The sequence below is a fragment of the Aptenodytes patagonicus genome, chromosome 13 (genome assembly GCF_965638725.1).
Source record: "Aptenodytes patagonicus chromosome 13, bAptPat1.pri.cur, whole genome shotgun sequence".
NCBI classification, from domain to species: domain Eukaryota; kingdom Metazoa; phylum Chordata; class Aves; order Sphenisciformes; family Spheniscidae; genus Aptenodytes; species Aptenodytes patagonicus.
In genome coordinates, this window is record NC_134961.1 from 8,487,569 (window position 1) to 8,513,088 (window position 25,520).

Genomic DNA, 25,520 nt, shown 5'->3' on the forward strand with positions numbered 1-25,520 from the left:
CTGGTTCTTCCACACAAGCTAGTTCTGCTGTAGGGTAATGTTCACAACCTTGCCATGAAGAGTGCAAAATTATCATTCAGGCATAGGAAGCTCATTCCCCATCTCTCACCTCATGTCTCAAAGGAGCTGACTCAGCATTCAGCAGCTTGGACTCACAATGGTTCTGCTATGTATAGCAGGAGTTTGCATTGCGTTTAATTCACTTCAGAGGTCCTGTTACCTGCACTCATTAATGCATTAAGTAAGACCATCATTGCTGGCAATGCAGCCTAATCTTGTTTATCTAACCCTTCTAAACATGGTTCCCTGCAGGCTCAATACAAACACACAATTCAAAACAGCAGTGTCCATGCTCTGCAATGTCTGCCAGCAGCAGGCACACAGCTTGCTGAGATGAACCTGAAACACAACTGTTGAACCACTACACTGGATTTTAAGCTTTCATACTGCTACATGGATTTGCTTATAGAAAAAAGCAGAGAATACATAAATTTGCAATGAGCATCACATGGACTAAGGCTCAATACCAGTATGAGCAAAGCTTCACCATTTCTCAAGCCCTTACCAGGGAAAAGCTGAGCTTTCTTTCAGAGTGATGGAATTCTCTGCTGTAACACCAGGTGCTCAGCATTTTTCAACATCTGAGTCAAGGACAAATCAGTCCTTGTTTAACATTGTTCAGTGCAATCCCAACCTGCTGCTGATCTCCACAGAGCCCTAAGGCGGTTTGGCAGCACTGTTGAGGCCAGATACTGCAGCCTCACAGCAGTAAGGAGCCCTATTCCACTGCCGCTTAAGTCTTCCTTTTCAGAAGTACCCAGTAATGCAAGATCCACATCTCCTACATGTTACTGGTTCCAGGTGATGGTGCAACTATCTCCTCAACAATACTATACTTACTGATGCTGTAATAACGTTAGATAAGAAGTTAATACCTGCACCCAAAACACTGTGAGGCAGTCCCATCAGTCTGCGAGTACGGGCAATCTTAACAAAAGCTAACTGTTACTCTTCCAAAATCATGAGTCAACCTGAAATAATGAAGTCTAAACTAACCCAGTAAACATGTGCTAAAAAGGCTTGTCTAACACTGCTTTTCCTTGAGAGCCTCCCCAAAGCTATCCGATCCAGCCACGTGACTTACCCGCAATCTCAGACTGGAACAAGGGAAGAGACTCAGAGAGGCTGGGCTGACTACACAGGCAAACAATTTGTTGGCTGCTGTCATTTCATTTTTAGAAAGACAGGCTTCCCAATCCGCTGAAGCAGAATCCAGGACGTACAACTAGCTTTCACACATCATGCTAGCTAGCACATACGTGGCCATTTTGTAAGGAACTGGTCCCAGAAAAATCAGAGTGGATATTACAGCTTTAGAAGGGTTCTGCAGCCTGGTCTGTGTTGGCTTCCAGTACTGACACTGCCTGCAAAGCCAGGGTGGGGGTAATTTATCCGAATAGTCTATATGCTTTTAACTGCTCTAAAAACCTGGGACCCAAGAAGCGGAAGTGCAATGCAAAATACAGTGTAAATTCCTGACGAACTCCTCCCCTCCCTCAGGGGTGAGAAGGTGCCTGGCATTAACCTTATTGTTCCAGTCTATCACAACCACCGCAGTAATGCAAACAGTGACAACAGCACAGCCCAAGACACTGCTTCAAATCAGCATACACACACTAATACTGGGGAACTGTGTCAATGAGAAATCAGAAAAGCATGATTTCTGAATCATCTTGTCACAGGAAACTCACTTTTCATTACACTGAACCTGAATGCAGTTTTAATGAGCTTTTCTAATTGTTCCCTTAATTAACCTCTTTCTGACCAAAAGAAGATAAATTCAAATTATATCAGGTAGTCCTATTTAGGAGTGAGGCACATTAGTGCAGGATTTAAGCCTATGAGAATTATACTTGTACAGAAGATAAGCAAGATGGACAGCCCAAGCTGAACTGAGCATGCATTCCTTAAGATTACTGTATATATTTCAAGTTATTTAAATTGAGTGACACTATTTGATCCATATTGCATGATTCCTATCAAAGATGCATAGCAATTACTACTACTGCTTAACATTTCTGTCATGAGAAAACAGATCAGACTCAACATAAAAAGCATAATGAAGTTAACTGGTATTTCCAAGGGTGCCCAACAGGCAACTCTTAAGCACCACTGAAATTTCCAGCTGATTACAGAGGGGTAAATTAATGGTCTGCAAAGTCTCTTGGTCTTGGTACAGGCAGGAAGCAACCTGCTTCAGTTCCAGAACTGTTGAGTTCTTACTCAATAGCCTGCTACAGACAGGTACATCCTCCAATCCCTGGCCATATAAACCATATATATTGTACTCATACACAGTAACATTACATACATCTCAATTCCTTGAGGGAAAGGATTCCTATTTCTCTAGGATGCCTTGCAAGGCAGTGAGACTAGAAAGCTTTTTTTAGTTTGTGTTGAAACTGAACACAAACATACACACCCCAGCCTCCATAAACTGCATAGAAACAATTCTTGCCTTATGAGATTACAAGCAGGAGAAAGTAAAAGCAAATGGATTGCTGGCTCCCTGCTGCATGCTTTAGTTCAGACTCCATAGCACTCGCTGAATGCATGCTATATTTACATTGGAGACCAAGGGGAGGAGAAGGAGTGCACATGCCACACATGGTTACAGTGATATAAAAGATGTTGCTAGAATTTTGTTTGTTTGTTTTAAATAAGACAGATTTTCCAAAAGTTTCCTGGATGAGCTTCTCACACTGACAACACAGCACCCATGCTATTAGGCATCCTTCATGTGGTGAACCAGTGACAGTGACCACAAGCATTTCATCTACGTAAGGTCTGAAAATAAAGTGCTAGGAAACATTAGACTTTACATAAACAGTCACCCCCAAAGCAGACTTCAGGAAAAATGGTTAGGTAAAAACCCCAACAAGACAACTCCACGCCCTACATGACTATAAAAAGCAGACATATTCTCCCCCTCCTCAAAGCACCTTTTACTCACAGATGCAAAGGAAATGGAGATGCATTTGCCAAAACATAGTACCAGGTTCAACAGAAGCTATCACAGTCACCGATTTCTTTGTTAGAGCACCCTGAGTGCTGTTCAACACCAAATGACTTCTGCTGAGATTTGCTGCATAAGAGCAAGAAAAGGCTATTTAAAGAGATTTTAAAAGGAGACAGGAAATAGTGCTAGATTTGTTTTTATATTTACACCATGGAAAAGCACAGTGACAAAATAGAGAACACAAATCATGGAAAAGCCAAGGTGAAACATATATAAAAATATATATACACAAAAATGTATATATAAAACCTGGAATGATATTTATATGTGTTATGTAATATATATATATAAACATAACATAAAATATGTTATGTCATATATAAACATCATTCCAGTTCATTATGCAAAAGGAATAACCAGAAGAGTTGGAAGACTGTTACACATGAGTTGTCATCAACAAGTCAGTACCATCTTTGTCTACTTTATCTTTCCATAATTTATGAAATCCTGTTATTCCTGAATGTTGCAGGTATAAATGCACCAGTAGCATCTGTTTTACAAACAGTGCCGAGATGCAGGTTGAGCAAGGAACATTTTATGAAATGCTTCGTTAAAAATAACACTTTTCACAATTTGAATCAGAACAGTAACACAGTCCTGGAGTTTCATTCAGAAAACTTAGTTAAGCACGATTGTCTCCTTGTGCTGCAACTGCCACTTTTTTTTTTAAACTTGCAGATACTGTTACCACACAACTGACTCGGTATCTAAATCTTTCCCTCTGCCACATGATGGGAGGGGACAGTAGCTCAACTCTTAAGGATGAGACAGTTATCTCTACAATCAGTAAATTCCTTGGGTTCAGCAAACATGGACAGCCAGAGCTCTAATTACAGCAGCACATGTGATAAAACAGAACTGTGTTATTACTAGCTAAAGTTTGACCAAGGATGCCCACAAAAATCCTTGCAAAAGAGAAAAAAATCCCAAACAAGTCCCACACAACAGCTGTTACTGACCCCTGTAACTTCTCTGAAACCAATTTCTTTTTTGTGTCAATTACATATAATTCACCCAGAAGAATACGGTATTATTCCCATGCACAAAGTTCCAAAAACGTGTTGGGTTTCTCAGCTCAAGTGAGAATTTGCCATCAGTCACCTTTGTCAAGCTATTACCATTACCAGTTATTTCAAGGTACTTGACATGATTTTACCAAGGCAAGGCAGATACTTCTCACCCTTTCAATGTGTGGGGTATATACCAAAATTTCAGGCCGCGATCAATGTGCAGGTACTGCACATAGCAGCCGTTACAGAGCAGTATCCCAATTACCTCCTATAACTAATTTTCTTCATCTTCTGTAATCAGCTAAGGGAAGAACCACATGCCTGCTTCTATGAAAATCAAGTTCCTATTAAGTCATAAATCCACTCCCTACTCCCATAATACTTTGAAGCAGTCTGAAAGGAGGTGCCTTGGACAACATAAAAGACTCACTGGGAAAGTTTAGACACCAGCGCACCCAATATCAAACTAAATTTGGTTAGAAAAAGATAAAGAGTTTGCTTCACTTAACTAAAACATGTACCTAAGCCCTGAAGGTCTGCCCATGGAGAGATAAGCAAACCGAGACAAGAACAACTACCTCAGATTCACATTTCTTCAGAAACAAGGCTCTGATAATTGCTGTGACCACTGCAAAACAGCTGAGCTGGGAACATTTATTGACCAAGATTTGTTGCTTTGTGATGCTGCACTCTGCCCAGGGAGAGCAATGCTCTTCGAACTTCAGCTTTTCTACAGCAAGCCTCACTGCATTACCCAGCACAAAACAAAACACTTCAACTGCAAAATATTTAGAAGGGATTCCCCCCATTTCAGTAACTAAAATAACCACATCAATTTTCTCCATCTTCACAAAAATAAACTAGACCCTTACTCTCCGATGGGAGTAATCATCAGAAGTATCGTGCTCAAAAATTGTAATTTTGCTGGAACTACAGATGTCTGAAGCAGCAACGTGGGCAAAAACATGCATTACAAAACCACTTTTCAATCACAAGTGAATTAAAATGAATATTAGTTTGAATGAATGTCAAAACCGTACAAGCAGCTCTGAAAGCTGTCTGAGCTGTCACAGGAGATTAGGTACTATTTACCCCTCCTTTACAATAAAATAATAAAATCATCCAACATTTCCTGCCCCACTCCCTACCCTAGAATTTTTTTCCCTAAGTAACACTTTGTAAGCAATACCAATAAGAAACCAGTTATATCATCCACTTGGCTAGTGCTATCTGCATTCCAAATGAAAAAGTTAATTGCACTGAGACTACAGAAAGTTCTGGAGGAACGAAGACAAATACATTTTATTCTCTTAAGTCTAAATACACACTACAAAACAAGCATGTACCTATCACCATGGCAATTTAAAAGTCATTGTAATTCTTTTCTTTACACATCTCTTCAGGCTAGGGGACATCGGCAGCATAACTGCCAGGTTTTTAAGAGTGCTTGGTTAAATTTTGGAGGTTACCCACAGTCTTAATGAGTTTTCAGCATTTGCTATTCCCCTTTCAATTACTCTACTGATCTGACCAGATTTAACACAGAAATCCTATTGAAGGCCCACCCATAAAGTCCTTTATCAAACACACATCAGAGAAATATCTGTAATGTGATGGTCGGTAAAATCATTTGTTCCGTTCAAGAAGAGATAAGCAAAGTGTCTGCAAGTAAATGGTGAAGCCCAGAAGCCGCATTTGTTCTTCCTGGAATGAATCAACTCAATATGAAGACAAGTAAGACAAGCACATTGCCAGACAGCAGAAGGACAAGGAAATAAACTGCAGAGCTCCCTGCAAAAACGCCTCTGGTATTATTCACTATTGTCCCATTAGAGGAAAAGCTATAGAAGCCACCGTTGGTGTTTTTAACGTAACTGAAGGAAAAATATATTTAGAAAGTACTGAGATTATCTGCAAATAAAGGAGTACAGCAATTTCTGTCACTGCTGAAGAGACAGAGCAAGCCATTGAAATGTTTGGTCACAATTATTCTGTAAGTCACAGCATGAGTTTAGATCAGGAGGACTGGTTTCTAGCCTCACAGTTACCCTGAGCTCACAAATCACTTGCCTTGCATGCTTTTAAGACAATTTAATATATACTGTCATGCTTAACATTACAGATATACAAAGAAGAGCATATATCAGCTGGGACTGAACTAAAATTGTCTGTGTGCATATGTGAGTGAGCACAGGTTTGAAATAATTAGTTGAATTCAAGAGAGTGGTCTTATTTCTACTTCATGAATTTTAATTTTCTTCTGTTGGGAACTTTTTCCAGAAAAAGTACCAGCAACTATCTCCATTGCCCTGTTATGCCAGATGCACAAGTAGCTCAATTTCAGTGTACTAGAGTCCCTGGCATTAACCGCTTCTTAGGTATCGTTCCTGTACTAGCGCTAACGTAAACCTGGTTTTAGTAAAGGCAAACTCACACTGGAATTCCTCATACCCAATCCAGTGGAATTAGTATAATTATCCTATAATTCCAGATCACTGGAAGGATTTTCTGTCCTTCCCCTGAAATGCATCTGAGTTAGCTGGAAATCCTCTTCTTTCTGCGGTCACCCTGGACTTGCTGGGGTGAGTAACTAGACCACTGGGTAAAGTTCTGCAGCTCATGTGGATGGCCCACTGGTTTCTTCTGCCTTAAAAATAATCTTCTCCCCAAAGAGATATCAATTATGCCATTCAATCTCATGCAGATTTATTTTAACACAATCTAAATCTGTTTCTCTGCTGTAAGAGGCATTTCCTTTACCCCCACCGCTATTCCTTCCCCTCAGCCATTTCCTCTCAATGTCACCCTCGTGCCAATAGTACCATCCAAACAACTGCACAGCAAGTCAAACCAGGTAGCTGAAATAATAATTAATTTCTTTTTTTGTTGGAGTAAGCTGTCAGGCAGATCAGTTCCCTGATCTTGCCTTCCATGGCAACACAAGCACCAACACAGAGGAGGTGGAGGGGACAAGTATCAAGGGGAGGAAGGAAAGGAGGCAGTACCAGCAGAAATGTTGCAGGTTTATAACATTACAAAAAAACAGAGCATGTAACCACAGACTCAGATTTAAGCATCACATGATCCAAACACTGCTTTCTCCTTTCAGAAGCAAAATGCAATTCATTCATTTTGAGAAAAGCTCTGGTCTTTATCAGGTAAATCACATCAGCCACCATGCTGATGCTCTAAGGCTGGAAATTTTCAAAAGTTCCTGAAACAGAACAGTCACGATTTTTTTTTTTGATTCAACTTAATTATTTCAAACCCGAAGTCACTCAGCTGTATGCAAGAGGACCAAAGACAGAAAATGTTTTCTGCATTCCAACAAGTGCTTCCTGCAGCCCCGTACCCATGGCAATTCTCCCATAGCAACCGGCAGGTCACGTCTGCAGGAGCAGGAGTGGGTTTGTGGTCGTCTCAGATGGGATACACAGCCTCTGCATGCTGCAAAATAAGTGCTTTTCAGTACCTTTGTGCTTCCAGAGTTTATTCACCGATTGTCGTTGAGAAAAGCAAGCGCAGTAAGATGGCTGAACAAGGACAATGTTTCAGAAAAAAATAAAATTGCCACTTCTCTTTGTCACAGACAAGACCTTTTCCTTATGCTCCTTGCTACTGTTTAGCTGGAACCGTACACACGGTAAAGGATTTCTTCCCTTAATGAAAAGGCACCACAGGTTACACTGGGATTTGCCTAACACTGCGTATTACCATGTTTAAAATGAGGTTTCCAACACAGCCAGACAAGATTTCAGATGGGCAAAGAGCGTGTGCAGGCAAGTGTATCTATTTAAAACAAATACTACCAGCAGCATCAGGCAAAACCACAACTTATGAATAGCTATGTCTCTTAAAAGCACCAAGTAAATTAGCTGTAATGAATGTTTCTATTGAGCTCAGTTGCACAGTGCTTCCCTTTATGCCATTTCATCAAGGTTCAAACACACTGAGAAACACTTCCACACACAGGCAGATTTTCAAATAAGTATTTTAGCAAACTCCTTTGAAGACAGCAATGTTCACAGGAATGTTTGGGCAAACTCTGGGATTCCTCCCCCTGCCAGCACCACGCACACACAGACAAACACAAAAGTTGTTTTTGTTTCTTCGGTCCCTCCAGTCTCTGCAGACATCCCACCTCGCCGTGCTGATGAACAGCAAGGTCTCGGCCACTGCCCACCCCAGGAAAAGGCAGCAAGTGAAACTGCGCCAAGCAGGTGGCCGAGGGGGAAGAGTGTAAACACCCCTAGGCTAATCAGGAGGAAAAGAGACACCAGAAACCCAACCCAAAGAACATCAAAATGCTGGCTTAGTTCACATATATCTTCTTTAAAAGTGCACAGGAGAAGACAAGCACTTTTTTTTTTTTTGAGGCTCCAACAACTAGATTTTGAAAGCAAAACCTTCGGGAGAGTGTGCACTATGATACCATGCTGTAAAACTTCAATCATTTTATTCTACACATCTTCCCTACAATTTCTTATCTAGCAAGCCTTTTAATTGCTGTCCCAGAGCAAACTGATAAATCGAGCAACACCACCGACGCAAACAGTGGCAGTTAATTTTTCATTCAAGTGAGAACATTCAAGGCTGTTCCATGCTGGAGAATTAGTAGTGAAGAATCAAGAGCTGTATTTTTATTTTTACATCCCTTACATCTCTTTAATAGTGTTCTGATTTTACTCTTCGAAAATTATTTGAGACATCAAGCACAGATTCACTTCTAGATTCTCCCCTTTGAGGAGTAAAGCACAGTGCAGGAAAGGGAAAACCAACACATAAGATATTGCAGTTGCCATTTTTTCAGTAATGAAATACCACAACAAGGTCAGGGAGTAAATTCACAAAGTATCAAAATAGCATCTCACAGAAGAGCAGGAAAGAACATCACCGAAACTGCTGAGAAGGGTGTTGCAATCAGTTAATGGAGAGCCAGCAAGAATGGTAGGAGGTTTTCTCTGGAGTCACCACCCTGCCTGGGAAGTTCACATTATGGATGGGTCTTTTCCAGATTCTACTAACCCCAGCTTTGCAGGGTGGGTCTTACAGTAATCCTGCTCAGTCCAATGCCAAAAAACGTACCAGACACTGCTCCAATCTCCTACAGAAAGCTATCAGAATGCAAAAAAGCCAGGAATGTGCAGTTTCAAAAATGACCTTTCTGAAACTTTTCCAGCAGAAACCACTGTAAGCCAGCTAGCAGTGCCTCTTCATTCACTTTAATGCCTGCAAAAAAGCTGAAGGATATTCTTGAAATACCATCATTATCACTACTTATTTACAAGCTCAGTGGAACACTGGTCAATCCACACCTGACTAGAGATGAATTCACTTATCTATTTAAAACATAGAAAACCCCAACTACAAACACTTACATTAAAATTAATCCAGAAAAATCCTGACAGTTATTTCCAAATATGTAAGATGATTTCAGAAACCAAGCCTTGGTATAATCAAAAGAATATCATTAACTGTCTTTTGTAACAAATACCATTAAGGCAGATTTTTGGTACCTGGGTCAGGGACTCTGTTAAAGCCCACCACAAAGACCACCTTGTTAAATATGTATGCTAAGACAACATGGTAGTTACTTGGTGCCCATCCAACCAGGCACAGAGAGACAAAGAGGTGGTGCTGTAACTGTACCTCACTTAGTTTCACATTTCAAAACATTGGAGTCAGCTTCAAAATATGCCATTCACTCCAAACCAGGAGTGCCGGGCACAGGGTTCGCTATCAGAAGACAAATTCGTCTTCCCCTCCCGAGCACTCCTATTCTTTTAAAAACAAGCAAGCTACAGTTCAGCAGCACATCGGGCAGATTACATGGAGTACAGCCAGTCTGAAGCATCGCAAGATCTAACTCGAGTCTGCCAATGTGCTAAACATCTGAGCCTAGAAGGTCTTACCTACACCCACAAAAATCAGATGCGATTTTACATCAATATAAATTAATCTGCAGCATCAGTCACATCTATCTTTTAATCAATATTGGTTGGGGTTTTTCTTTGTCTGATTTTTTTTTTTTAACTAAAGTCTCCAGAGGGCGAATTCTGGCCCCACTTCTACCACACCATGACAGAAGCTACTCTGTTCCCCTGTGCAGTCCTTACTATAAACAACTTCATGTCTCTGAGCAAACTGTTAAGATACAGTGAACTTTTTGCTGTGTGTCACATGGTAAGCCACATCTTAACCCAACATCAGTCTGCCAGTCAATTAAAGTCTACCTCATTTATCAAGCCTCTCAGTGTAACAATGATGGAGAAAAACTTTGCAGTTGCATTCCCAGGGATGGCAACAGCTAGCTGTGGAGAACATTTAGTAAGCTGTCCTTAAAGTCTAAAATTAACCATAAAGCTGCTGTTTATTTTGAAGCTTGGGAATAGGGAGTTGTTTTAAGTGTCAGAACAAGTGGCCTGACATCAAAAACTTGATATGAAAGTTTGCCACCGAAGAAGTGGGCTGTTACAAAGAGCAGACAATGCTTTTATTTAAATGATGTTGGCTGCCAGCACCAGAAAGTTTCACTATCAGCACTGCAGATGCCTGATATCATCTGTAACACACAGCAAGCCTATTATGTTATTTTGTTGTGTGTGTGGTTGCATACATAAAAATAACGATAGTTAAGAGACTCTCTAACACACAACAGCCTGTGTACCACTGCTGCTCTGATCAGATATTCTAGCCTGTAGAGGTCTAGATCCTATCTTAACCATTTCTTCACCAGCCAATAAATATTTGATCTTCAGAGAAAATGTAAATTATGTGCAGTGTGTGTGTGTATCACTTATCATCAAGTCTTACAACTGCAAAAATCCCTTTCCATGTTAGGCTGATCAATCTGTTAATTTTTTCAATATTTTTTTTGTCAGCATTGCATTTTGATTTTTTTCCTAAAGCCTGAAGGTTATCAATATCTGCGATTTTAAAATAAACAAACAAAACCCAACATGCTACATACAGAATCCTTCAAAAGCTAAATAGCTATTTAACACCTCTGGTTTGTATATAGCTAAGAGGGGCCAGGAAACAAGTAGTTTTAGCTTCAGAAAATATTTTTTTTTTTAGTGAACTTACCCTCTTTCTGATATTTCTGTATTTTCATTTGAATTTATTTTCCTAAATAGTGTTCACCTTCCAATCTTCCATATTGAACCTCCTTGCCTTCCATATAACACCATTGTCTTTTAAGGGGTACGTGTCTTTTTTAAAGAGGTCATAACCCTATTAGCATGTTTCAAAAAGCCTGATCTCTCTCCTCGGAGGTGTGCAGGCCTCTCCCACCGAGAGAAAAATAGTGGTCCCCTACTCAAGAGCCATGGGATGTTTTCAGAACCCCAAGCTCAAGAGGAAGGAGTGCATCACCTACATACACTCCCTTGCTTGAACTTTTACCATACTGTACAACGGAAAAAAGACTGTGCTGACAGGTATCAGTCCCTTGCCACTGTGGTTTTGAACAGCAGCCTGTCTGACACACCACAGCCATTGCAGACACATGTACAACTTCAACATCATTATCAGCTGGAAGTAGACACAGATGACCAGCAAGCCACTCCCTCCTCCCAGCCTCCTTTATGTCAATAAATCTTAACCTGGCTGTTTGAGCAACGTTTAATCATAAACAGTTTTGAACATGCTCCAGAATATAAACAAAGGTGAGTAGGAGAAAAACTGAGAGTCCAGTACACAGAATCACTCGTCACTTGCTGCTGAACCAGGTAGCAGAGAGCAGAGAAACAAGGAACTGCTAAGGAACAGAATACAAGCACCTGGTGTTCATTTAAAACAACCACCATGCAACAACATTAAAGTATCCAGAATTGTGACCACAGAAGGATTTCAAGGACTAAATGCATTAACATTCTTGGTTCTCTTAAAAACCAAGAAAAAAAAGAAAAATTAAATTGCCTCGAACACCCACTTAGATGCATGGAAATAAACTACCCTCATTGATCTCATCCCACTGCCATTTACAATGCAGTCATCTCGATTCCCTTCTGTGTTGCTAATCAAGCTAAAATTAACTCCTCTCCTCCTGCTAACCGCATGTGCTAGCGCCACGAAAATCAACACAGGGGCAGGATTAATTGTCTCTCTCCACAAGTGCAGCCCACCTCGCTTACATGGTAAATGTATATTTAGGACCTACAGGTCCTCTCGTGGGATTTTTAACCACATTCATCATGGGGCTGGATAGCTGTTTAGACTGGGCAACAGAATAAGCAGCTCTTACAAACCTAGTTCAAATAATTCTGAACACCTTCTAGTCATTATTGGCCTCTATGGACCCCTGTAAAATGGGCTGCATGAAAGTGGGGATTTCAGTCCTGTTAAGCCAGTATCCATCTTCGAAGAATCAGCATCATGCTTGTCACTCCTGCTTTGACAGGAGCGAAGATGTGTCTTAAAGCCATCATTTCCACAAAGCCCTGGAGGACTCTTCATCAGCATGGCACTTAGTTAAGTTTGGGGCCTATTTGGAGGACACAGAAATTCATTTTATATGGTTGCCACTCTTGACAACATTGGCAAAAAAAAATACATACCATATCCTAGTGTTTTAAAGCAGCTCCATTTTAGATCCCAATGTGATGTTTCAAAGGAAAAAAGCCAAATCAAAACAAAATCCCAACCTTACCAGATAATACCCATTAAACAAAGCTAAAGTACAGATCAAATTGGCAGAACTATGGAGTGGAACAGAAGCTTTAAAGAAAAAAAGCACTCTGTGGAGATAAATACTCTTCAAGTATGTGCCTGACAGCAGCCAAGGTTTTATGCTATTAAAAAAATACAATACACACCACCATGACAAACAAGGTTATTCCATCTACCCCCATGCTAACTTGCTGTCCCACTAAGTTAATTCAAGTGCACAATGAAAGGCAACTTGTATGAAACAAAGTAGGATGATACTTATTTCTCTATTCTGCTGTCACCACCCTTGTCCTACACCTATCCTTCATGAGACGGTGGCAAACTCTCCACTGTAAGACTGAAATGGCAGACGCTGCATACAGTCTCGGATCAGGAGTAAGTTTTACCCAGCCCTTGTCACGGGCTCAGAGCTACGATGCGTCTCACCTTTCTGTAGGACTTCTCACATCCCACTTTCCCCAGTCCTAGGGGAGTACTGCCAAACCACAACTCTCAGCCCCAGTGACAACACGCAGCCCCTGGCTGCTTCAGGACCCCTGGACCATGGCTATTCTGGCAGCACCAGGTAGCTAGGAGTCAGTCTGACATTCAGTTTGTTTCCAGAGATGTCACAGAAATGGTGAATACTAGCTCTGTAACACACACATTTGCCTACACTGTTTCTGCACCAGAAAAGGCTGCCTAGCCCCCATTCATGACATGGTGAGTTTTTCCCCCATCCAAGACAAACCTTAAGATAAGAGCCTAAGTCTGGCTTCCATTCTACCACAGCAGAGACCACAAGGAGTGACTCAGCAGAGCATGGCCACCACCAGCACTTCTCACTCCTTCCCTCCTTCTGCGAAATTCGAGAGCCCTTCTGAGAGGCTTTCCAAGCCTCTGCTGCTCACACTGATCTTGGTTAAAATGAAAAAGGTCAATATTAACTATTTTCCTTCTTTGCTCATCTTGGCAGAAACACGCAACTAAGTATGTTTCTCCCTCAATCATAAACCACAATTAACACCTACCTCAGTGCCAAAAAAAGCCCCACCTGCACCCACACTCTGGGGAACTTCCCTATAACAGCTTCTACAAGTTCTGTTTTCAATAAGAAATTAAGCAGTACACCGAGAATTAAATACATAGTGACAGCATGGAACTAACTGCAGTGCCACAGTTGGCCTCTACAAGTAGCACTGGTTATTCATTTCCATACCTAACTCAGCAGCAAGCGTTTTAAAACTTTGCTCAACTGCCAGGGAATTTCCAGCTTGCTGCAGATCCTGCCCCTTTCACCACAGAAATCTGGCCACGGCTGCCACAGGCAACATGCAACTTCGATTATACCCCTGTTTTCATCCTACCTCTCATCTTCTTGGGAAGACTATTCCTTTATTACTACAAGAATCCAGATCCTTGGGAAATTTTTATACTCCAGAGAAAGAGGAGAAACTAACCATTTGAAAAGATCAGTTAATAAAATCTCCTAATAACCATCAAAGAGAGGCACTTGTTTCGGCATCTTTGTTGGATACGCTAGAGCAGTTTAATTCTCATATAAATCTCATTTGCAATGCCATCAACTTTCTTCTAATGGGCCACTCACCATTGTAGGGTTTGCTTTCAAGGAGCCAGCCCATCCCCTTGAAAGGTCTCACAAGCTAGAAGACTCACCTCTAGGTCTCACATCTAGAAGACCTTCCCTTCCAAATCTAAGGAACTACCTATAATCACACTGGCAAAGGCTGTGCAAAACAAAATAATCTCTGTAAAGCTCAGGAAAAGATCCCAATTCCCACATACATATGCCAGAAAAAGCTTGCGTGTGGGATATTACTAACCTTTGAATTCAATCAGACTTTCTAAGAGGGCTCTAACGTGCAGAGCATGACTATGATGTATTTTCCTTTGAGGCTGGTTCAGTTCATTTAGAAAGTGATTTGAAAGAGCTAATGTACTATTTATGTACATTATAAAAACTGATCCATATGGAGTCAGACTTTGCAAAATGTTCACTCAAGTCCATTCCACTCCCTCTGAAGACATTTCACAATCCATTCAATACCCAGTAGAGGAAGCCAGGATTACTGTTTTAAAAGCAGCTCTGAGGGTAATTTAAATGTTTTAAAAGCTGACATCTTCTGGACTTGCAGCCAAATAAACATTTTGGGCAACATAGAGCATCTCTCACACAAAGGACCACAAAGTGACATCCACCTGCTGCCTCCAGAATACTGACATTGAAAATAAAGGTTAGAAGAGAATCCCAGGCACAACCTTCCTTCCTACTAAAGAAAAGGAAAAGAAAATTATTTTACTGTGATTCAGGAGAAGGAGAAGATGTACTGGACTGGCTTGTGAAAGACCACCTAGCAGGACATGGCTAAGACTGCAAACAGTGTAAAACAATCCCAGGATTATTAAGGTATTTTAAATCCTGCCAGCATATGCAACTGTGCTGAGGGGTTTCTTCCTTGAAAGGAGTTTAACTGACTAAAGTGACAATGAATCCTGCAAAACGACAGCACATATGTAAGTTGCTGCCACAGTGGTTTCATTATTTTTAAATCAGGAAATTTTAGAGTTAACTTGTCATATTACTGGCATATTCTAATGCCCCCTTCCTTTCCTTCAATATAGTATGCAGAATTAGGGAAACATTTTACTTTAACAGATGTATCTTACCTGGAAGCTTCATACAAACTTCATAGTTTGCAATATCAGCTTTTTGGGGAACAGGATTCTAGCCCTTCTCTGCTACAGGTTTTTTTAGTAAGAATTGTCATATTTGCAATACTCTCTGGTGGAGCACAAAGCGGGATGAAATTGAGAAGAAACTGTGAACCGCTTGGAGAAGAGTCACCAAGAGACCTCAGATTCAGAATTGCTGTCCATCAAAACAATTTTGTCCCCCAAGTTCATTCTGTGGCTCTGTTTGCAGTGAAGCGCTGATCTGGGACACTCAGTTGTAAACAGATCATATGCAAGTCTGAACTACTTGATTGCACCTATTTCTAGCAGCCAGTTTGCATATGCCTTGTTTACACAAAATAAAAAAATGCTAAAAACACTTTTATTGAACCACTACACATTAGGAATTTTCTCCTAAGAACTCCTACGCCTGAAGAAAACTTCAGTGCTTGCCTTAATATTCCATAAAGACAGACATTAGCAGCAAAGCACGTGCCAGCCTTTGACCTCCCTTGCAGGTCTTCACAGTGCTAAAACGGTTTCATTATGGCCTGTCTCATTACACAGTGTCTGAGGGAGACATGGTAGAAGAAGAGAGAGAGTAATTATACAGCTGAATGGACAAGACAGAAGGAGGCAAAGCCACCCAATTGCCAGGCTTGTTGACAGTCAACACCCCTTAACACATGGTGGGCAGGCAGCCAATGCAAGGTACACCATGTTATGCAAGGCATGACAAAATTAAAAAAAGAAAGATTAATAAATAAATAGCAGTTGGCACATCCCCCACACCAAGAGTCTACTCTTACTAGTTTGGGCTACACCTCAAACTGCATATGAAAAGCAAAAACATTTTTGGTCTACCCATCAGGCGGAAACAAAATTTGCTCTCTGTGTCTGGTCCTTTTCTCCTCCCACACAATCAGGATTTTGAGTGTTTAAGAGTCCATAGTTCTTATGCCCTCCAGAGAGGAAAGGCCTTACGTTGCTCAAGAACAATTCCTTTAGCAAGTGCACAAACTGGCTCTGCAGGGAGTCCAGTCCTGCTTAGTCAAAGTGTTGGTGGCTTCTGTATGTGGCCTTAAGGGAGACAGAAGATTAAAACAGTTTGTGTGGGAAGACTTCCCAAGACTCTCTTTAAAGTGGCATGAAGCAGAAAAAAGGGGTACAGCTATAATGTTATATTTCAGAGAGAAGGGGAGGGACATCCTTAGAGGTGCTTAGACCACCTCTGCAAGGTTTTTTGTCTCCTCATTCTGTTCTAAAAGATGGAGTGGATTGTACTTGTACATGAAAATAGTCTCTTATGCTAGAAGATTCTTGAAACAAGATAACAACAATGTGCTTAAAGTTTTCTTCCACTTATCCTCCTATCCTAATCACACCGTATGTATTAACAGAACCAGACAAAGACTGTCCATCTTTGCTCCCTCAGCTAAGGAAGAGCTCCCAATTAATTTCTACATTATTTCTCCCAAACTGTCAAGATGTCCTCAAACAACATGAAAATTACATATCTGGTACATTTAAAGGGGGGAGGAAAACTACCAAACTAAATGGTGCATACACAACAAATGGCAATCCAAGAAATTAAACTCGCTTTTAAATTACTAAAAATAGATTGGGGAGGGAGGGAAGGGACTATCAATCAATTCATACTTATGAGTTGCTGAATATTCAAAGACCAGGCTTCTAATAGAGCACTCTCTCAAGACTGCTTGAAATTTTTATGACAAAAATGCATGAGGACATGAAAAAAGGAGCAGTAGGATAACGAAGAGCAAAATACACAAGACAGAAGTGGATACAGAGTATTAATTAGGCCATTAAGATCCTTAAGTGTTTTACTGTCCAATAAAATATGTATTTCATAAAAATTAAGTGCCATGCAGAAGGAATGCACACATGCATTTTATTGAGCTGTTCTGAAGAAACTGAAGATGTGAATTACTAGCAAAAAACAGTTGTGGACAAGACATTAGTAAAATTCTATCTATACTATGAAAACAAAGAATATACTTTAGGATAGAAATTTTCACTCATATTTACTTAAGTGAAAGATTCATCTGCTCTATAAGCATCTCACCAATCTGCTTTTATAAAGTCTACGGTCAACTGAAATAGGGAGACTTAAAGACTTGAAAAAATATTCAGTGATTAATACTGAATTATTGACTGAAGGGAATGCATTAAGACCACACAATAATTTGTATTCACAATTAGTCAATTAACCAAGTCTAGAAGTACATTACGATGTCTTTTCATAGTCCACATTCAGGAGACAAAAACCTGCTTCAACTTTTTCATCTTACAGATTTGTCCAAAACATCACTGCAAAACCTCTGGCTCCCCGTGTTTCTTGGTGTCGATCTTGCAGTCTGGTACCTCAGGGCCCACCAGCCACTTCAGATGCATAAACCAATGTTTAAAAGCTACCTGTTTACCAGCCAGAAAGCACCGCACAAGCTCAGCAGTCTTCTTATGGCATTCACTGCCTGGCCTAGACATATGCAATTGTAAGACAACAAAGACCCTAACCACCCAATACACCGTGGACTAAGCTCTACAGCATATTTAGCTTTCACACTTTTTTTGGTTGCTTTAAAGTAGTAATCCTGAAGTGGCTATCCTAGCCATGAGCCTGCAACCTTAGGAAACCCTCAGAAAACTGCTGGATGCACGGGGACCAAACCAAAGAAACTAAAACAAAGCTGGTGTTAGGTATGGCTACGTGTGAGAGAGGCTTCTGTGCTCTGGACTGCTATTAAGAAAAAGGACTAAAAGCAAGTGAGGTAATTCCTCTCCCTTTTCATTAGCATCACCAGCTCAAAAGCACATGACTTTTCTTTTTTAAACCACATTTTCACTTGGATTGGGAAGGGAAAGCTAGCTCATCCACATTTAACCAGCAGTAAGGTGAAGCTTGGTCTTTTAAGCATTTCTGGTTATGGTGCCCCTCGGCTCTGACCGCGGAACACCCAGACGCTGCCTGCTCAGACACTTATTAGAGCTAGAGGGAGCTCAAAGTAAATTAGCACGTCAGAAGAACTGATATGGAACTGAGTGCTAGCAGAGATCCACCCCCGAATAAGCAAGCCAGTTGGAGGTAACTGTCAAATCTCTAACAGTGGTTTAACAAGCACCTAACCGGTTTATATCCCTTTTGTTACCCCACAGTATTGAGTGCAAACCCCGCAAAGCACACAGTTGAACACGCTTGCCAAGCTCCACACTCTGCAATTGCTGCAAAAACTTCTGTCAATAGCAGACACTAATTACTACACATGGGCCAGTAGTAAGACTTTATTTGCATGGCGTAAGTAGCAAATTCAAGTAGTTTCCTGTTCTTTACCAACATCCTGTTGCCACATCTACTCCTCCAGGAAACTGCAACACCGAGCAAGAGAATTTGGCATCCCACAGAACAGCTCTGACGCCAAATGGCTATTGGAGCACAGTTACTAAGAGCTTGCTTACAAAGAAAACAATCACATTAATCTGGTTGTCATTTCTGCTTTCAGTTACTCGGTGCAAGATTGCATGTCCTATTTTCTGGAGGGGGAAAAGAAAAGCAAAAAGCACTGTTTTGATTTGTTACCAGAAGTCAAAGCAGACACTCTGCAGTGAGGATGCTCACACAGCTGGCATGAAAAATAACTAAGATATGAATTACTACAGATTTCATGATTTTTATTCCTGTTTTTGTAAAAGCAAGAACTCGCACACCCATTCATCCCCTAGATTTATATAAAAACACAACAGTACCAACTGGAAGAATCCTACAGTCAGCTGAGCATACCTGTCATGATCGAGAGTTTGCTAACACAAAGAAGTTACACTAGCACAACTCAAATCTACATTTAAGCCTTTATAGCTGAGACTCTGCACAAGACTGTGCAAGACAAGTGTGGCATGTTCCGGTTAAATTAATCTTTTCACAATCAACACATCAGCTAACCTGAACCAGGCTTGGTTTAAAAGAATACATAAGAGAACATACACTGAGTTTTGCATAGCATTAGTTTATATTCACAACCTGACTTACAGCACAGCTATTTTTGAATCAACAAATTGAGCAGTAGTTTCACATAATGAGAGAAACTTTCCTTAAACATTTAATATAAGCCAAATTGAGCTGCTTAGCCAAAAATTACTACTTGACATAAATTCCATAATTAAAATCAAGTAATCCTTTATCACCATCTCGCTGTGCAACAAAAAACCCTGTTCTTAAAAGACAGTCTTTGAAATCAAATAAGAGCATGAAAAATAAGATGAAGCACTAAGACAGCAAATCTCTAAAGCGTTTCTAGCAAGAGTAAAATCACCATCCACAAGTTGTAGCAAAGCAAATGATGCATTTCAAACAAACAACAAAAAAAATGGTTGCAAGTGCAGATTATGCAGTATTTAAGTAAAATGACATGAGGAGTTATCAGAGTCAACATACATATGCAGCATTTCAGAAACAACTAGTTCTGTAGTCGTGGTTATGTGGTCAAAGCATTTCCTTAGTATGTGTACGTACGGCTTGCAGTTCCCTCCGAGATGTAAGGATACCCGTGCTCACACACACCATAATGGCATCATTCTAACCACAAGAACGGAGGCCGAGTGGTTAGTGAGGTCATCAAAACACTGCAATACATTGTGTATACCTCCATTTTTCTAGATTATGTCAATTTTTTTTTTTTTTTACTTTAATTAGTGCCTTGAGTTACTGGCTAACAGACCGTACAATTACCCTTAGAAAGGGAAATGGAAAGACTGTTGGATCTAGCTCTCAATTTTCTGCCTGATTCCTAAACCCCAATTGCGGAGACACCCCCACTACCCAAACGCTGAAACGAACCTGTGTACTCACAATACAGAAAGATTAATGCACGCATAAAGTTTTGTGGGACCAGCACCTTGATATGTGCTCAGAGTATTGGACTATTTATTTTTGTCAAGTTTAAGTACCCAGGAAAATCCCATTATAAATAAAGCAGCATGCTCGTAATAAAACTTCACATGCACAGTAACTTTTCAATTTATAATGGGGCTTATATTCATAATAACTTTTTAAAAATTAAAACATGGAGTTAAAATAAATTTTATACATCCATATATTTACTTCCCTTGTATTTTACGCTCAAACTAAAAAAAACCTCCTCCATTTATTTCTTCCATTTCCTAAATGCTAGAAGAACTACAGGTTTAAAAACTTATTTTTATGCTAAAAAATCTCGTACTGAAAGTATCCATTTACACAGAAAAACACAAACTTCAGGCTCCATTAACAGCACTACTGCAAATATACTGTATGGTCACAGAAGCAATAAGCAAATATCCCATGAAATATTCACAAGCACCATTTTCCGATCTATTGAGCTCCCAGTTCAGAAAGCTCAAGTGCTATTATCAGGCTATACTCAATCAACATTTGCAGTTTTTAGTCAATAGAACTTTTGTACTTAGGAGCATTTGAAAACCTGACCCATAGCTGCTTCAAATTCGGGTTAGCAAGCTTAACTTTCAACTGTTTCGATTCCTTTGGTTTCGGGGGGGGAAGGGGGGTGCAGAAATGCTTATTTTGGTTATTGGAAGTCTAACTTGTTTTTGTCACTTTTAAAAATTGAGTCAGTTTTGAAGATAACAAAGAAAAAGTTAATAATTCAGCATTAACCTGATCCTGGAAACACCTGATTACACTGTAAATTTGAAAAAATTACTGTCTTCAGCAGGAAAAAGTACTCCAGCTAATGGTTTCTGCTGTATCTTACATTTTTGCTTGTGTCAATAGTTCTAAAAATCTAGTGCATATCCTACTGATAGTATCGAGTTTCTCTTTTTAATAGAAAAATACCCAGATATTTATCCACAGATTTCCAGCTTCCACTAGCACAGCTAAAAAAAGAGTTTCTAGCAATCCTTAATTTGATTTAAAGCACTTATTTTTGATGTAAGTACTTCCATAATTTCATCTTGATTTATATTTGTAATGCTCGCTGCAGTGGGGCACTCATTAAGGGGTCTTCAGCTGTACTGTGGGCCCACCACTCTTCCACCCACTTTGTTTCTAACTGTCATTAACCTCTAGGAAATGCCCTCCTTGTTGGTCATTATTGTTTAATTACACTTCATAGTTATGTCGTCATATCTGTGAAAGATAATCTTCCATAACAACACAGCTGTGAAATACGATACTCCCGCCCAGCAGTGAAATTCTGGTTACAGCAGATTATACACACACATGATGTCGATGGAGGAAGTGATACAAAGCTTTTCAAAGGCCCTTAATTTTCAGCAGGACTGTTGTGTTAGGAGGTACGTACAGTCTTCAAGAAAGGTCTCAAACTCTTCCTCTTTCCTCCCTTCCCCACCCCTCCTGACAAAATCTTCCGTAGATTTTAGGAATAACTACTTCTAAACTTAGAAGAGTGCTTATAACAGAGAAGTTTTATACAGAAAAAGGGAAGTGAGAAGAAACCTCAGCAATAGAATCTATGAGTCCAGGATCTTTTTTTTTTTTTTAACAAGTAGTCTGAATTACATCTGAAAGACACTTTTTTTCCTGGACCTGTCTGCTTCCATTCATGATCTCATGATGCACAAGCATCTCCTTTGCTTGTAATATAACAGCAGCAGTGACTGCATTGGTCCAAAAGAAATAGGACTTTGCATATTTCTGCTATCCTTTACAGGTTGGGGGGAAAAAAAAAAAGGGGGGGACAACTATTCAAACAACTGGTGCTTAGAAGATTACCAGCAAGAGCTCCCCACATCACAAGGACCTCCCATCTAAATCATTGAATGGAATGGCCATTAATTCCTGAAATTTAACGTAAACTGTACATTCTGCTGGTACATGGAGAACGTATGTATTCTGGCTGTATCAAACAGGGCAGTAGTGTTATCATAAAATAATATTCAGAAAAAATTGTGGTTTGTACTGTGAAGTCTGTGTACTACAACCTATCTTCACTTCGTCCTACTTCTGACAGTATTAGCTGACTAGCAGTAAGCATACAGGCTTCTCTACAGAGAAGAAATGGCACCAACCAACGCTTTGTTTTGTTTACTGCGGGGGGGGCAGGAGATTTGTGTACATACGTGTGTGCACATATGGAAGGGGGCGACTGGGAGAGAATTGTCTGATTTTATTTTTCCCCAAGAGTGGTGATAACAGTGGACAGGAGAACAGTTTAAAGCCTCAATCAAGACTGTGTATACCAAGCTTCAACAGGATATTTTTTTTCCTGGTCTGGGTAACAAACCCTTGACTGGCCAGTAGAAGGAAGGCAAGGAGTTGTTTACCTGTTAGAAGCAAGGGGGCAAATTCCTTTAGATTGATGCAAAACATTTTCCTAGTCTGGAAGTCAGAAAGGGAGGAGCATCAAGTTTATTTATGTAGCTCAAACAGCAGCCAAGCAAAGAGGATGCCTTATTGTGCAGAGTTCATAACTGTACATTAAACTCCTCCCTTTAAAGCAATGAAGAAGGAAAATTGCCATTCCCACTCCAGGAGTCACGAGCAAATGGAAGGAGAGAGAAATAAACAACCAAGTCGCTGCTTGAGAGAGTTTTCCAGCACAATGCTTATGATTAACCAACTGAAGAAACAGAATGACAGGGAGGAGAGAGCTCACACAGATAAACCCAGAGCCAGAGGGAGCGACAACAGAAATGCCCTGGGCTTCGGGTGGTCTTGTTTTACAAAGCAAGATTAATCAAACAGACACTAAAGGACATCTCTTTTAGAAAACGAAACACGTTACAAACCAAAACGCCTCAGAGAGCGAGCAGCTAGGGAGTTATAACTAAATTACTAAGTACAAAATGAAGCAGCCTGCAGAGGAAATGAGTAATTAAAAACCCTCCCCTGAGCAACAGGCTCATGAGAGGGATAACTCCAGGACCCTGGTGCTGGAGGTAAACGGTACCAAAGCCAAAAACTGCCAGATGAAAACATCTGTTTTACACAGACAACAAAAAGCCTAGTGGAACATCATAAAAACCCAGTCTCCTGCCTTTACAGCGTGTTTTCACTCAGAGATGGCATTAGACACAGTCTGTTTGGTATGACCTGAAGAGATGCACGCAGGAATTACATCACCCACCACTACCACGCTGCCGCCCCTGGGGTGAAGCACTGCAGTCGTTGGACAGTGCTCAGCAACCATAAACAATGTTTTCAGAGGAAGAAATAGATTAACATCAACCTCATTCTTCTTTCTGCAAGAGAGTTTATCTAAAACACAGCACAGACAACCCTTCCGCAACCCTCTTCCCCTTCTTCAACGAAGCAGACACCTTGGGTGCCTGCTCTCTGGGGGTCCTGGTGAGCAACATCACCCCTGGCCTGGCCCGACTCCCTCTTTTTTCTGTTGCCCCAGAGAGACACCAGGAGCAACACCCAACTTGCCAATCTTAAAATAAGCACTCTGGCAAAGTGGTTTTCCAACTTTTTCCACTAGATCTTTTCCAGGGAAGACAAGCCCTGGGTGTAGCAAGTTTTAGCCCACTGACAAGAGTCCTTCTTCTGCCATTTATCTTTTGGAAACCCCTTAAGGGTCACCAGTTGAACATGAGTCTGTTGGCAGGCAGGCATGGAGGACAGCCCGCTGAAGGAGCGCCCTGCGGCGAGCGCCTCCCACTTTTTCCCCAGACATGGTTCCCTCAGAGGGAGCAGCCCCAGCCCTGACGAACATCATCCCCTTTCTCAGTCGCGGAAGGCAGCAAGGCCGGGAAGGTGCGGACATCCCTTGTTGATGTTGAGGTGGATCCACCGGCTGGTCACCAGGCAAACATCCATCACCGCCACCTCGGGCCCTCCGTCAGGTGCGGGTCACTGTCATTGCACAGAGGGTTCCTCACCCACCACGACCAACTTCAAGCGAGGGACCCCCCTCTCTGTGGTCTGGGAAGGGCCTCAAGGCCACCTTCTTCAGAGGCAGTCCCTCACCATCCGCTCAGGCCCTCTGTGGGCAGGGGAGATCCCTCATTGTCCCCTTCATCAGCGGTGGCCCCTCACCATTGCCTCAGGCCCTTCTCCAGGCAGACCCACGTCCCCTCTGTGGGGCGGAGGCACCCCACTGTCTCCTCGGTGGGGGAGAGGGACCCCTCACCATCCCCTTTCTCGGAGGGGGCCCCTTCTCCGCTCCCTCAGCCCCTCTCCACCCAGACCCACGTCCCCTCCCCGGGGCGGAGGGGTCCCTCTCCACCCCCTCACGCCCTTCCCCGCGTCCCTCCCCGCAGGCCGCGGGCTCTCCCTCTCCCTCCGGAGCGGGCCCAGCCCCGCGGGCCCCCGCCGCCTCCCTGCGGTGCCGCCGCCCCCGCGCCCCCGGCCCAGCCCGCGTCGGCGGCACTCACTGCGGCGGGAGCTGTAGGGCCGGGCCGCCGCGGCGCTGGAAGGCACCGTCCACGAAGACGCCGTTCTTGCCGAGGCAGCGCAGGTAGAAGTGCGGCTCCTGGAAGCTGAGCTGCAGGTGCCGCCGGGAGATGAAGCTGGAGTGCCCCATGTTGACGTCCACCGAGCCCTGCGAGGAGTTGCGGCCTATGGTGACGGCTGGCTGCCGCATGAGGAACTCGAACTCGCGGCCCTGCAGCCGCGCCAGCACCGGGCCGGCGGAGGCGGCGGCGGGCGGCGCGGCCGGGGGCGGCGGCCCGGGAGGGGGCGCCGCGGCGGGGCTGCAGGGCGCCGAGCGCAGCGCCAGCAGAGCCCGCGCCCCGCTGCTGTCCTCCCCGACTTCGGCCATGTTCCCAGGCAGGGAGCGAGCCAGCGTGCCGGCCTCCGGGGCGGAGCCGGCGGGACGGGGGTGGAGGGGGGGGGGGGTAAGCGGGGCGGAGCGGGAGCCGAGCCCGCCACCGCCTTCTCCTACCTCCCCGGCAGCACCGTCGGGCCCGGCCGCCCCGCCGCAATTTATGGCGCGGGGCGGGGGCTGGCAGCGCCGGGCTCGGCGGGGGCGCGGCGCCGCCTGCAGGCCCGGGCGGGCCGGCTGCGCTGGGCGCCGGGCGCCGGCCCCGTTCCTCGGGCAGGTGCTGAGGGAGCGACCCCCTCTGAGGAGGCTCCTGCCGCCTCGCCCCTGCACCTGGCAGAAAAAAAT

The 25,520-nt window shown here is 42.4% G+C and overlaps 1 protein-coding gene across 3 annotated transcripts in view; it reads right to left on the reverse strand.

The window, feature by feature from the left end:
- FOXK1 (forkhead box K1) overlaps positions 1 to 25,172 on the reverse strand; it is a 57,029-nt gene extending 31,857 nt beyond the window's left edge. For 2 of the 3 annotated variants that reach the window (XM_076350537.1, XM_076350536.1), the window contains exon 1: positions 24,787 to 25,172. In XM_076350537.1, the coding sequence (XP_076206652.1) occupies positions 24,787 to 25,172 (386 nt within the window). The remainder of the gene's footprint in view (positions 1 to 24,786) is intronic. The other variant, XM_076350538.1, reaches the window with a different exon arrangement.
- Between the last annotated feature and the right edge of the window lie 348 nt (positions 25,173 to 25,520).